This window comes from Emydura macquarii, unplaced genomic scaffold, assembly GCF_026122565.2.
Source record: "Emydura macquarii macquarii isolate MOO-44397 ecotype Brisbane River unplaced genomic scaffold, CSIRO-AGI_Emac_v2 contig_1253, whole genome shotgun sequence".
NCBI classification, from domain to species: domain Eukaryota; kingdom Metazoa; phylum Chordata; order Testudines; family Chelidae; genus Emydura; species Emydura macquarii.
The window spans coordinates 101,262,528-101,276,666 of NW_027131390.1; the positions used below are offsets into that span (position 1 = coordinate 101,262,528).

At 42.5% G+C, this 14,139-nt stretch overlaps 1 protein-coding gene across 3 annotated transcripts in view; it reads left to right on the forward strand.

The window, feature by feature from the left end:
• MYLK (myosin light chain kinase) overlaps positions 1 to 14,139 on the forward strand; it is a 325,439-nt gene that overhangs the window by 274,226 nt on the left and 37,074 nt on the right. For all 3 annotated transcript variants that reach the window (XM_067549625.1, XM_067549626.1, XM_067549627.1), the window contains 3 exons: positions 5,483 to 5,785; positions 12,708 to 12,740; positions 12,841 to 12,934. In XM_067549625.1, the coding sequence (XP_067405726.1) occupies positions 5,483 to 5,785; positions 12,708 to 12,740; positions 12,841 to 12,934 (430 nt within the window). The remainder of the gene's footprint in view (positions 1 to 5,482; positions 5,786 to 12,707; positions 12,741 to 12,840; positions 12,935 to 14,139) is intronic.

Below are 14,139 nucleotides of genomic sequence, written 5' to 3' on the forward strand. Positions count from 1 at the left end.
CTTTATCCAGGTGCTGATCTCTTGTAGGCACTGGGACATCTTTGTGATGAAGGTGTTTATTAGAAATACAGCAGGGTGTCGCTAGCATGTTGTTGGCAGCAGAGCCTGTGTTGTCTCTGCGTCGTTTCACACAATCTCAGATGAATTTTGAAGAGCTAGGCAGGCAAGGTAGGAACATTATGTAGTGTTTCCACACGTAATGATTTGTAGTGAAAAGGAGCAATTAGCTATCAACACTCTTGGAGTTTTGTGATTCGACCCATGTACTCCATCAACATCATACCCTGTGCTGTACTTTATAATGTTGCTGATAGGGTGAGTGATATGAGCACTGAGATCTGCCCTCTATCCATCGCCCTGAGGAGATTGTCCAGTAGTGTTAATAAGATGGAGAAGAAGGATGGTCTTGTAGTCAAGGCACTGGACTGGGACTCAGGAGATCTGGATTCAAGTCTCCACTCTGCCACAGTCTTTCTGTCTGACCCTGGACAAGTCACTTTGTTTCTCTGTGCCTTGGTTCCCCATCTGTAAATAGGGGATGATAATAATAGTTCCTTTCTCCCTCCCTTTGTCTGCCTTATTTATTTAGATTGTAAACGCCTCAGAGTAGGGCTTGGCCATTACTAGGTGTTTGTAGAGAGTGTGGCACAGTGGGGTCCTGTTCTCTGTTGATGACTATAGGCATTACCATAATAGAAATAAGAAATGATAGTAAAACATCAACACCTTGGAAAAAGTACCCTGGAATTGGAGATTGGACCTGTGAAGAGTCACACTGCAGAATCTTGTTTACATGAAGGCAGCTTTACACCAGTCTAGCAGTATAAAGGGGCCTAAAAGTGGATGTAAATGGAATTTATGCCCTCTTTAAGGCCCCTTTATGCTACCAGAGGATCAGGCCCTGAATCTTTAACAAATAAAAAGGCAATAAGCCATTCTGGAGGTTAAGGTCAAAATTGCATCTGGTCTCTGATATTTTGGGGTTGAATTAGAGGTCTGCTGTGTAATGATAACTCCTAGTGGACTGGTGTTTTAAGTGATGCCAAAAATGAGTACAGATAAAGAGACTTAATAATTTAGGTTATCTTCTTGCTGGAGACTCTCATGGTGAGTGCATCTGAAAATTCTTTATCCCCGTTAAAAGTTATAACCCTTTACATTCCATTTTGAGAAACTCTTTTTTTATTGGTGAATTTGAAATTACAAAAAAAAAAAAAAAAAAAAAGGGTTTTGGATAAGTTAAACCAGTCAAAGCACAAAAATAACTAGTATTCAATGGAGAGAAAATTGTCCCTATTTTAATCAATAAACTAAATATTTAGCACTAATGCAGAACTAATATAATTTGATCAAACTGTCCCTTTTTCCTTTACACTGTCATCCTTCTGCAGCACTAGAGGGTGTCACAGATGTGGCCGGGTGCCTCCTTCCAGCCACCCACAAGACTGCTGTGAGGGGAGTCGAAGCCTCTGAGTCCCCTGGATACCCAGGGGTTTTACGCTTCCAAAGCTTGAATGGAGTCCATCCAGTGCCCCAATCTCTGGGTCCCTAAGCACACACTCTGGGTGCAAAACTTCTGTCTGCCACCTCCTTCTGAGAGGAGGTCTAACCTCCCTGGGCACAGTGCTGGCCCTTCAGATTCCCCCAGACTTAAAGATTTCCTCTCCCAGAACTCCACCACGAAGGGTGACACTTCTGATTTAGTTTCCCATTCCTCAGAGATGTGCTATATTGTGAAGCCCACAGTCAGATACTTTGCCCAGAGTCTAATACATCATTGCTCTTTTACTTACTCATATAAAGCACAGGAGGGTACTTATCATAAGAAAACAATAAACGTGTGTCCCTTCTTTCGTTTTCTTGTCACTCCAGGGCATTCTTTGGGCTGGGGTCAGAGCCCCTTCAATTGTCCAGTGTCCTTTTGCTTCAGTGTATGACATGTGGGCTGCAACATGGAGCCTTCTTCCCCCTCGTTCAGCTTGCTTCCTTTGCCCTTGACCAGCCTGACCCCTTCCCTTGGGAGTTCTTAGGGCCATATTGACTCACGAGCAGGCAGCGACCCTACCTGATGCAGGCCTCTACATGCTGGGTTGCTCCGTATTGCCAACCCCAAATGTTCAAAAATCATGAGTCAGGCTCACCAAAAATCATGAGATTGACTTTAAAATCATAAGTAATAGTTGTGGTGGTTTTATTTGTCTTCTGCCTTTTGAGTCTTTAGGGTGCACAGGGGTCACATTTTGGAGCTTTCTCCACAGCCACGAGGGCTAGAAACTTACTTTTTCTTTAAGAATGAAGGCTGAAACCTCACCCACCTTGTCTCTAATATTCTGGGGCCGATATGGCTACAACAACACTGCCTGTAAATGGTGCTGTCAGTTACATGTCAAGTTGCTGTAATTGTGTAACTGACCCCCTGGTAAGTGGGTATAAATTGGTGTAATTTACACATTGAGGGGAGCAGCATGGTGATGGTGGGTTACAGATAGAAAGCAACCCACAGAAACAAGGAAGGTAAAGTGTTTGTGATGGTCAGTTTGATCCAGTATTGCCATGGTTGACTTAGGGCATAGTTCTGTGATTTATTGGGTTTTTTACATTTTTTGCATTGGTTATGTAACATTGGTTAGGTTGCATGAGAAGCTAGAGCATGGGATGGGGGCTCTAAAAAAGGAATGGAAAGGAAGAAATGGGGAGGGGGGGAAAGCATCTGCTTTACCTTGCATCTTCTTGTACCCTGCTGCTGCTTGAGAGAAATCATAGTCCGTGATAAGGCACTGGCCCAGGACTCAGTAGATAGAGGTTCAATTTTTCTCTCTGCCGCTGACCTCATGTATGAACTTAGACAAGTGCCTCTGTGCCTATGTTCCCCACCTATAAAATGGAAATGATGATACTCCCTTTGTCTGTCTTGTCTATTTAGATTATATAAGATCTACAAAGAGGGGCCAGTGTCTTACTATGTGTTTTTACAGCACTTCACACAATGAAGCTATACTCATCTCTTGTACCACTGTATAATCTACAGAGACATTTGCATCACCACAGAATCTCTCTCTCCACCCCCTTAATTTTCCACAGCACTTTATTCCTTTTTCCTGATGTTACCATCAACCTTTGACCATTAGTTCATCCAGATCATCATCATCATTATCTTACAGATTTTATTTTTAAGAGCCGTTCTGAGCGGATTACTCCAGCACAAGATATTCTGTATATTTTTCAGGGTTTCTGAAGCAATTAACAACACCATTCTTTTTTTTTAATAAGTACTTTTAAAACAAAAGGGTCAGCATTTTTCTGTCTCAGAAAAACATTTATCTACTTAATTTCTGAGTTAACCATTACATTTAATTTTAAAAGAGTCCGGAGAAAGGAGAGGCTTCTTTGTGTTGTTTACCAGAGCTGCACCCAAATGGCACATGTAGGCCCTGATCCTGCAGGCTTTACTCATGCAACAAAGCGCTGCAGGAGTGAGCCCCTAATTGAGTATAGTTGCTCCATGCTTAAGATTGAAGCTTAAAAAGCCCATTATATATGCCTGTTTTCACACATCATATCCCATCCCATGGTAGAATTTTTCAGGGAAGTTTAAAAAAAAAATCAGAAGAGGATATTTGAACTTTAGATGTTGGGTGGGGGGGGGATCTCTGGTGTTGAAATTTTCTGATTTTTTTTTTTTTTTTTTTTTTTTTTTTTTTTACTGGTGGTGGATGCTCCTGATAGGCCTGATTCAATATCCATTGAAACCACTGAGTTCAGTGGACACTGAATCAGGCCTCATTTCTCCTTAGTAGCTTGGCCTACAACTCTGGGCAGGAAGGCTGGTCAAGTGATTAGAGTGCTAGATGAGGACTCAAGAGATCCCAGTTCAATTCCCTGCTCTGCTATAGACTTCTTGTGTGACCCTGGGCAGGGTAATTATTCCCTCTGTGCCCACTTCCGCATCTGTAAAACTCCTCACAACACTGCTCTGAGATAAAATCATGATTCTTTTCACTTGCTTTCTGGTTTTTGAGCCTTTTGGGTACACACGTTTTCAAGTTTTTTCTTTGCAACCATGTAAACTTGCTTCTTTAGTAGCAAGACTCCAGGAGCAGGAGCTTTAAGGAAACACAAAACATTGAGACTGTCAATAAAATTGTGAGAGTTGGCAGCACTACTTTTAATAAACGATTTATCAAATGTATAGTATATATCTAACTAGATGTAACAATTACAAACCAAAAGAGGTCACAGTTAAGTTCTATGGATCAGGTGGGGAAATAATGATTAATGATTGAGTAAGTGTGTGACACACTGCACCCCATGTGCATCCATATGATGTGATTGTGTATCATTCAGGTTCATCCTTATAGTGTAATTGTGTACTGTTTAATACAAAGGATGTCATGTAAGATGTTTTTGGAATGCTCATGACGTGCTGAACATTATGGTTATAGTAGTATGTTTGTTGCAATGTCATGGTTATGAGGCTTTGCTATGTATTCTTCCCAAATATGTGTCTCATGGCTTGAGGTAGATCAAGGCAAAACTCTATGGAGCTGGACGGCCATTCACATCTCATTAAGACTTGTATAGAACGACCCAGCTCAGCATTCCAAGAACAAAGGACCAATCCAGACATCAACAAGCAAATCCACAAAGAACCACAGTGTCTCAGGACGTGGAGAAAACCATGCATGGATACTGTTTGTCACCTGACCCTGAAAGCTGGGGGAGGAGGAGGGAGGGCGCAAGGCTCTAGAGGGGTAGAAGGAACACATTAAAAAGGAGGACATTTTGGCTGTGAGGAGCTCTTCCCCCTCCATCTACCAACACCACCAAACAACTCAAGTGCATCACAGGGTGAGGGCCTGGCTGGAGGCAGACCAGCCAGCCAGTGGTGAGAGAACCATCTGAATATGTAAGGTTGCTGAAAGTGTTAAACTTAGTTTAAAATGTGATTTGCCTTTTATATACTTTTGATCAAATCTGACCTGCTTTCCTCTGACTTATAATCACTTAAAATCTTTCTGTACTTAATAAATTTGTTTGTTTTACCTAAAACAATGCATTTGGTTTAAGGTGTGTGGAGACTCCATTTGAAATAACAAGGCAGGTGCATATCAATTTCTATGATAAATTGATGAACTGATTATACGCTTGCATTGTTCAGTGGACAGCACAGCGAAGACAGAAGTTTCTAGGGTTGCATCTGGGACTGGGGGTATTTGCTGAGATCATTCTATTGCATAATCCCATGAGTGGCTGGCCAGGAGCACTCACTTACTGTGTTAGGTGCAGCTTGCTTGCAGGAGGCTATGCGTGGGCTGACCCTGGAGTGGGGGTTCACACAGCACAGCAAGTGCAAGACGGGCTCCAAGAGTGAGGGATTGGGGTGATATAACAATGCAACAGTCCAGATTGCAGAGGGGAACGTCACAAGGTGACAGAATTAATTTGTTTGAACTAATGTATTTTTGGATGTCCCCATTTGCAGATAAACCTGATCCCCCAGCTGGAACACCCTGTGCCTCGGACATACAGAGTTCTTCCCTCACACTCTCTTGGTATGGCTCTTCTTATGATGGTGGAAGCGCTGTGCAGTCCTACACTGTGGAAACCTGGAACTCAGTGGATAACAAATGGACAGATCTCACTACTTGCCGTAGCACTTCCTACAATATCAAGGCTCTGCTAGCTGATCGGGAGTATAAATTCCGGGTGCGAGCTGCTAATGTGTATGGCATAAGTGAGCCCAGTCAAGAATCAGAACTGGTAAAAGTAGGAGAGAAACAAAGAGGTTAGTCCTTACTGAGAAAAATGATTAAACGCTATTAGATAATGGCCCAGGATTTTCCAAGGTAGGTGCAGCCAATTGCCAACATACATTTGTACATTCCAACTGGCAACTTACGAGTGCCAGTGCCTGAAATTTATTATTGCTAATGCTTGATGTGAGCCATTTGCATGCTTCATTGGTATCTGGGCAGATCAATTTTTGCATCTACCTAATTTGGAAAATCTGTGCCAATATTTTTCTGCCTGTTTTAGGAATGCAATGAATTGTGTGTCAACTGCATTTGCTAATGTATGTTTGTTTATCTATATTTGTTAACAAGTTTCTGTAGTTCAGGGTACTTGTAGTGAGATACGGAACATTTCGCCCAAGAGTTATAGGTTCAGATTTAATCCAGTTTGAGAATGCTGTTTAGTGACTTATGGGAAATGAATTGGTGGGCTCTGTCTACTTTATAGTGGATACACCACCAAAAACATCACCACTGTTGTTACCAGCTGGCACATTTGTGGTAGCCTCAGTGGAGAAGCTAAGGGCAGGGAAGCTGAATTAACCTCTCATTCCTAGAGACTTCAGATCTGAAGCATGTTAGTGAGTCAGTGTGGAAGATTTTGTAACTCAGTTGCCCATGATCTGCAGAGAGAAGACTTCAGTCTCCAGTGCTGTGCCTGTCAGACTGGCACCTTATAAGACTATCCAATTTTCTAAAGAATTTTTGAGCCAGTTACCATTCCAGAATATCTTACTCCTGTTTTATGTGCTCTTGGGGATATGTACCAACACCATTCAACTTTTTTCCCTTGAGCCTTTATCAACAGAGAATTTCACAGAGAAGAGTTTAAGCATCCTGTAACTTACACTGAACAAGGCCCATATGTTCAAAACACAGAAAAACAAAGAAACAAACATTTGCAAGGACATAGCTGAATAAATGATATATTGCATGCTTATATTTATGCACACACACATTGAATATGAAGACCTCTTTTAGGGGCTTGCGGGGCACTAAAAAGTCCAGAATTGGAACATAAAGGAGAACTAATTATTTTTCCATATTTCCTACTGCCTGTCTTTGGGCAATGGATTATGTGTTCCAGCTCTTTTGTCCTGTTTTGTAATACATTATATATGCCTTTGTGTTCTCACCTAGTTCAAATAAAGCCATAGAGCGTTTGTAATATTTTTTTTAGTGACACATCAGGGCAAAATAACAGCACAGTGGCGCACAGTACTGTGGGAGTAAGACCTTCCACAGCTTTTTGTCAAATATTTCCATACAGAAGTAATTTGTTCTTTTGCTTGAGCAGCTAAATTGGAGCTATTTTGGTGTAATTACTTTCTCTTACTATTTAAAAGAAAATCTAAAAGGTTGCTGTGAATCAAGGATCAATTTTCTCTTCAAGGGAAAAAAGCAATAAGAGTAACAGTAAATTTATAAGCTGGACTGTGCAGGCTGTTGATAACAAAAATTCCCTTTGTTGGAATGCCTCCTGCCTTTGGTTGCAGGAAGAACACACTTAGATTTGGAAACTGTCAGACTGTTCCTTTTCTTGTGTACTTCCAAGAACTATCACTGATTGTGATGGGTGAAAATGAACAACATAATTTTTTTAATGAAGAGAGAAGATTTTGTTGTTTGCACAATCCTAAGCACAGTGAGGCTGGAGCGCCTACAAAGTATTGCAATGCAAATACCCAACCCGTCTTATCATTTGGTTGTGAAATCCACTGTAGAAATGCAATGCCTTGTACCGGGGAGAAAGGGTAGTTTAGTGATTTCAGCAGGAGATTGGAAGCCAAGACTCTGGGGTTCTGTCCTTGATGCTGCAACTGACTTGGGTAAGTTACTTAAGGCCTGATTTTCAGTAATGCTGAACCCAAAAATTCCAATGGAAGTCAGTGGGACGTGGGTGTTCAGCACACCTGCAAATCAGGCCTGTGAGTTGTGACCACTGTAAACTCCTAGCCAAGTAACTAAAGCTATGCCTTTATTGCTCAAAAAAGTGTGTGTGTGTGGGTGGTGTTTACATGAGATAACTAATGCATGCTAGTTCTCACTGGAAAATCCTAGAGGAGACAAGATGCTGGTAGTTCTTACTGCATTGTAACTAGGATGGTGCAACACTATACCTTGCACCTGTAGTTGATCTTGCCTGGTTGTATTCTGGTAAAAATCTACAGAGACTTGTCTCCACTCGGATTTTTCAGCGAGATAGCTAGTGTGTGTTAGTTACCTCGCTGTAAAAACACAGCTTTTGGGGAGCGAAGACTAGTACTTAATTTGTGCCAGGGCTTGCCAGGACTGAACTCCAGCATCTCTAGGCTTGGTAGTTCATAGCCCTGGCCTCCCTGAGCTTGCTGCATCAGTTATGAAAATAAAAATATGGCTGGAGTCCCAGCACCTACTTGCTTCAGCCTTGGCAATTAAGCACTGGTGAAGACCTAGTTTTAGCCACAGTTTGCCCATTTCTAAAAGTAGGCTTAATGCCTGCCTCACAAACATGTTGAGGTCCCATGGTGTTGGTGAAACACTTGGAGATCCTCCAATGGAAGGTGCTTTAGCAGTGCAAAGTATTATTATTCTTATCAGGAGAGTGAAATGAGCAGGTTGCCATGTGTTCACCATCGACCCTGATGGAACATTGCTAAAGGAATGGAATGAGTTATAAAGAAGCAAAGTACACCTGGCCAGCTTCGATGTTCAATTGGTAACAGTGGCTTCCAACTGAGGAAGACTTAAGCTTAGCTTCACTGAGTTCAACCACAGGGGAGATGTATCCTTTAACTAACTTAGAGCTTCCACCCATGGACCACAGTGCTCCCAGGCCAAGCCTTTGATGCAGCGATGCACAAGTTGCATACTCAGCAAGTCCAGCTCTGGGACACTTGGCAGACACAGTTATTGGCAATGAGGATGGGATCTGCTCCTTCATGCCGCCCTTAAAAGGGGAGGGAGATGTGCAGTGCTCAGTGTAAGTGTGATTTCCAGAGGAGAAAAGTTGAGCACGGCTTTCACTGAGCGGGAGAGGGCAATCTTCCCTTCTTACTTCCCTGCTACAGTGGCAGACTGCAGACCAATCTGTCTCTGCTGCAGGCATGTAAATATCACAAACACAGCCAGGAGAGGGCCTGATGGGATTGCTGTTAATTCGTTAAATCCACTCAACTTGTCTGGCTACCAGTTGGCAGACTCATCACCATCTACTGGGTGTTATAGGAAGATTGAGAAGGTCTAATTAATCTCTATTGTCACATGAAGATGTGCATGTTACATAACCCAATAACTGTATAATCTTATACTGTGCACCTTGCCCACCTTCCTTCACCCATCCCTACTTTTTTATTACTGGTCACTGCATCCAGCTTCATATTGGTAAGAACCTACCATGTTTTGGGGCTTTGTATAAATAATAAATAGTGTAAATCCATTGGCACAGAGAAGTTAAATCACGTGGTTAGGAGTGCACAGACTCAGTGGCAGGGTCAGATAGTCAGGTTCAGCCGTTTGGATGCAGAGTTACATTGGTAGCTATGAAACCTCACAACTCCCTAGTATTCAGGCCACTCAGACTCATAGACTCTAAGGTCAGAAGGGACCAATATGACCATCTAGTCTGACCTCCTGCACGATGCAGGCCACAGAACCTCACCCACTCACTCTGTAATAAACCTCAGACCTATGACTGAGTTATTAAAGTCCTCAAATCATGGTTTAAAGCTTTAAGGTACAGAGAATCTATCAACAAGTGAGCCGTGCCCCATGCTAGAGAGGAAGGCAAAAAAACAAACAAACCCAGAGCCTTTGCCAATCTGCCCTGGGGGAAAATTCCTTCCCGACCCCAAATATAGCAATCAGTTAAACCCTGAGCATGGGGGCAAGACTCACCAGCCAGACACCCAAGAAAGAATTCTCTGTAATAACTCAGAACCCACCCCATCTAACATCCCTTCACAGGTCATTGGCATATTTACCACCAGTAGTCAAAGATCAGTCAATTGCCAAATTAGGCTGTCTCATCATACCATCCCCTCCATAAATTTATCAAGCTCAGTTTTGAAGCCAGCTAGGTTTTTTGCCCCCACTGCTCCCCTTGGAAGGCTATTCCAGATGGTTAGTTTATATCCCTTAGTTCTTGTGTCCACATTGGCACTGAATTCAAATAATTTCTCTCCCTCCCTGGTATTTATCCCTGTAGGGCACGCAAGATTATTGTAACGTGAAAGCTGCTTAGCTTGGCAGGAGTAGGCCCTGAAATCCAGAGTAGGCTTCTTTTTCAGCAATGTTAAGGCCTCCTGAGGGCCAGATTTGGCACTATCTTCCGGAAGGCCCCTGGAAGATAAGAGGTACTATCTCCGGGGCCTGGAAATACCCTCGGGATGAAAATAGCATAGAATCTACTTAGATTAACAAACAGACAAAAAAATTTGCTTAGACCAGCTGCAAGGAAGCTTTAACTGTAAACAACTAACTGCAGCTTTTGGGTGGAAAGTCCCGAATACCCCTAGCTAATAGACTAACAGAAACCAAGTGTTAAGGCCCAATCTTTAAGTGGATTGAGATGTACGTAATCAGTAGCCAGCAAACTTATCGCTAGAATTGAGGAGAAGAGGGGTGTATAGGGACCCCCAGGCACCGCTCGGCTTGAGGCTCTCCATGGATCCGTCGAGGCACTAGCGGATGCCCCGGGTGGGTTGGCTCCCTGGTTGCAACTCGCTTGCAGGATAGAGAATGCATCTCCCTATCCTTGTGTTGGTAAGCGTCTTCTTCTCATGTCTTGCAGCCCTTTTCCTTGTCATTCTAATTATTAAGTGCTGCGTGAATAAAACTAGTTGTGAGCACTTCCCTCTTGTCTAACTGCTCCTTCCTCGCCACCGAGATCTTTAAAAACATGAACCTTCCACCTTCCGTGGCACACAAATCCCTCTGATGTATTTCTAGAGAGCAATCATATCTTCCCTCAACCTTCTTTTAGTTAGGCTACACAAACCAAGCTCTTTGAGTCTCCTCTCATAAGGCTGGTTTTCCATTCTGCAGATCATCCTAGTAGCCCTTTTCTGCACCTGTTCCAGTTTGAATTAATCTTTCTTAAACAAAGAAGAACAGAACTGCATACAGTATTCCAGATGAGGTCTCACCAGCGCTCTGTTTAAAGATACTAATACCTCCCTATCTCTACTGGAATTACCTCGCCTGACGTATCCAAGGACCACATTAGCTTTTTTCATGACCACATCACATTGACAGCTCATAGTCATCCTGTGATCAACCAATACGTCCAGGTTCTCCTCCTCCTCCTCTGTTACTTCCAACTGATGTGGCCCCAGCTTATAGCAGAAATTCTTGTTATTAGTCCCTAAGTGCATGACCTTGCACTTTCCACTATTAAATTTCATCCTATTTCTATTACTCTAGTTTACAAGGTCATCCAGATCTTCCTGTATGATATCCCAATCCTTCTCTGTATTGGCAATACCTCCCGACGTTGTGTCATCCACAAACTTTATTAGCACACTCCCACTTTTTGTGCCAAGATCAGTAATAAAAAGGTTAAATAAGATTGGTTCTAAGACCGATCCCTGAGGAAATCCCCTAGTAACCTCCCTCCAGCCTGACAGTTTACCTTTCAGTATGACCCACTGTAGTCTCCCCTTTAACCAATTCTTTATCCACCTTTCAATTTTCATATTAATCCCCATCTTTTCCAATTTAACTAATAGTTCCCCATGTTAGAACTGTATCAAATGCCTTACTGAAATCTAGATAAATTAGATCCACTGCAGTCCCTTTGTCTAAAAAATCTGTTATCTTCTCAGAAAAGAGCAGGTTGGTCTGGCACGATCTACCTTTTGTATAACCATGTTGTATTTTATCCCAATTACCATTAACCTTGATATCCTTAACTACTTTCTCTTTCAAAATTTTTTCCAAGACTTTGCATACTACTGATGTCAAACTAATAGGCCTGTAGTCACCTGGATCACTTTTTTTCCCTTTCTTAAAAATAGGAACTATGTTAGCAATTCTCCAGTCATACGGTACAGCCCCTGAGTTTACAGATTCATTAAAAATGCTAATGGGCTTGCAATTTCATGTGCTAGTTTCTTTAATATTCCTGGATGGAGATTATCCATCCACCACCCCCCCCCCCCCCCCCCCCGATTTAGTTCCATTAAGCGGTTCGAGTTTCGCTTTTACCTCGGATGTGGTCATTTCTACCTCCATATCCTCATTCCCATTAGCCACCCTACCACTATCCTCAAGCTCATCATTAGCCTCATTAAAAATGGAGGCAAAGTATTTGTTGAGATATTCGGCCATACCGAGATTATCCTTAATCTCCACCCCATCCTCAGTGCTTTCCAAAGCTCTGGGTTTGCAAAATTTGGCTGGTCAGCTTCAAAGAACAGCCTTTCTCAGAGGTTTTTGCTTTTTTTGTTTTTTACACTTTGGATGCAAGAGTGAGAAACATATTTGCCCTATACACAGGCATTGTACAATTAGGGACTTCATGGGATTAATGATTTTAATTTTTTTCCCTGTCTCTGAAGCATTCTGAAGGCAGTCTATTAAATGATCCAGTGATCTGATTCCTTGCATTTTATGTTCCTAGTAGACATATTAACCAGCTGCTTTCTCTTCAAAGGATATTCTACACTGATGACAGCAGAAGTGCCTAGCTTCTGCCACCAGATTTTAATTTAGTAAATTGAGATTGAACGAACAGATTTTTACTGTATATTTAGTATGCAGACCCTCTAAGATGGCAGCCTTTTGGTATCTAACCATCAGATCAATTGTTTACCCAAAAGGGTCTTAATTTGTCAAATAAGATTACCTTCTTTAAGCATTTGCATCCTATTCAGTAAAGAGTTCAATCATCTGTATTTTTTCTTTCTCTCTCCCCCCCCCCCCTTTTTTTAATAGAACCTAAGGATGAAGCTGAGCTATCTGATGATGGTAAGAAGGTCATAATTTTATCAAGGCAAATTAATCTCTCTGTCTTTAATACATGTGGTATGATTTTTTTTTAATCACAGTTCTTAATCCTCATTTATAGAAGAGAAAGAAACAGAGCTCGACTATCGAACAGTTGCTATAAATAAAGAACAAAAGGTTTCGGAGTTCTACAATATTGAAGAGAGATTGGGATCGTAAGTAGAACATTAGGCTTCTCATTTTAGTCCTTGGAAGACTGTGTTTTCTAGGCTTATAAAGAGCTAGGAGGATGCATTCTTAAATGTTTGCAGTGTGATGCTTTACCTTCTTAGCGTTCTAGCTGGGCTTCTTGTGTACAGTAAAAAGTAGATTCTGAAGGGGTCTGGTCTTCTCTTCATAAAGGCTCTTCAGTCCCATTATTTGATATTTTTAAATAGACATTACATGTGCTTCTGGTGAGGAGAATGAAGCCCATAAATGCTTAAATGATTTATTTTTTATTCTCTGCTGTGAAGTCTATCTGAAAGGCAGAAACCCACTGTGTATTTACAGCTCCATTATATCCATTAGCGCTAATGAGATTAAACTCTCCTCCCTGTTGGTAGGATAGATTCTCTGTTGACAGTGGTCATATTCCCAAAAGCAAACACATTAATAGTATTGCTCATTGAAGGTCAATGATTAAGTTGGCTATACGTCTCAGTACTCAGGCTTGTGGCTATGCAAAGTGCATGCCAGGATATGCTTTGAGGGACTTGTTCTGCTGCTGGCGATCAAGGGTGCAGGATCCTGCCTCTGTATATTTTTCTCTGGAACAAAACTAGCTGTCTCTTATTATGTTTTCCATTTGTAAGGGTTATGCTGAAGGTGGAGCTGTAGGTAAGCTCACATTAGCAGTTGTAGCCTGAACTAATAATGTTGGAGCCTCTAGAACAGAGGTTTTCAAAGTGTTGAGCTTGCCCCCTTGGGGGCATGGAGGAACATTCAGGAGGGATGAGTAGCAATGCCAGGTGGCTTGTACTAGCCACTCCTGGCAGGGCCCAGGCCAGCCCCCACTTGGGGTGGGGAGGGAGGGCTACCTCCAACCCCTGACTCACCTCAGCAGGCCACCCAGCCTGTGGCTCAGTGTCAGCATCCGCTGCAGCTGATTTCCGCTCCCAGCAGCCTCCGGGCCCAGCGTTGGCTCTGCCCCCAGAGACTGTCGCATGTGCCTTCCTTCACCTTGAATTACCAGAGGGGGGAGGGGCAGAGGGGCAGGAATTGGCCCTGCCCTAGCGGTGCAGCCTGGCTGCAAACTAGAAGCAGACCACTGCTGAGGAAGCCGTGGCTGTGCCATTGGTAAGTGTCTGTGCATTTGAAACTGACAGGGGTCGGTAATGGAATTACAGTTGTGCTAGGGTCTCTGTTAGGCGTATGAGCA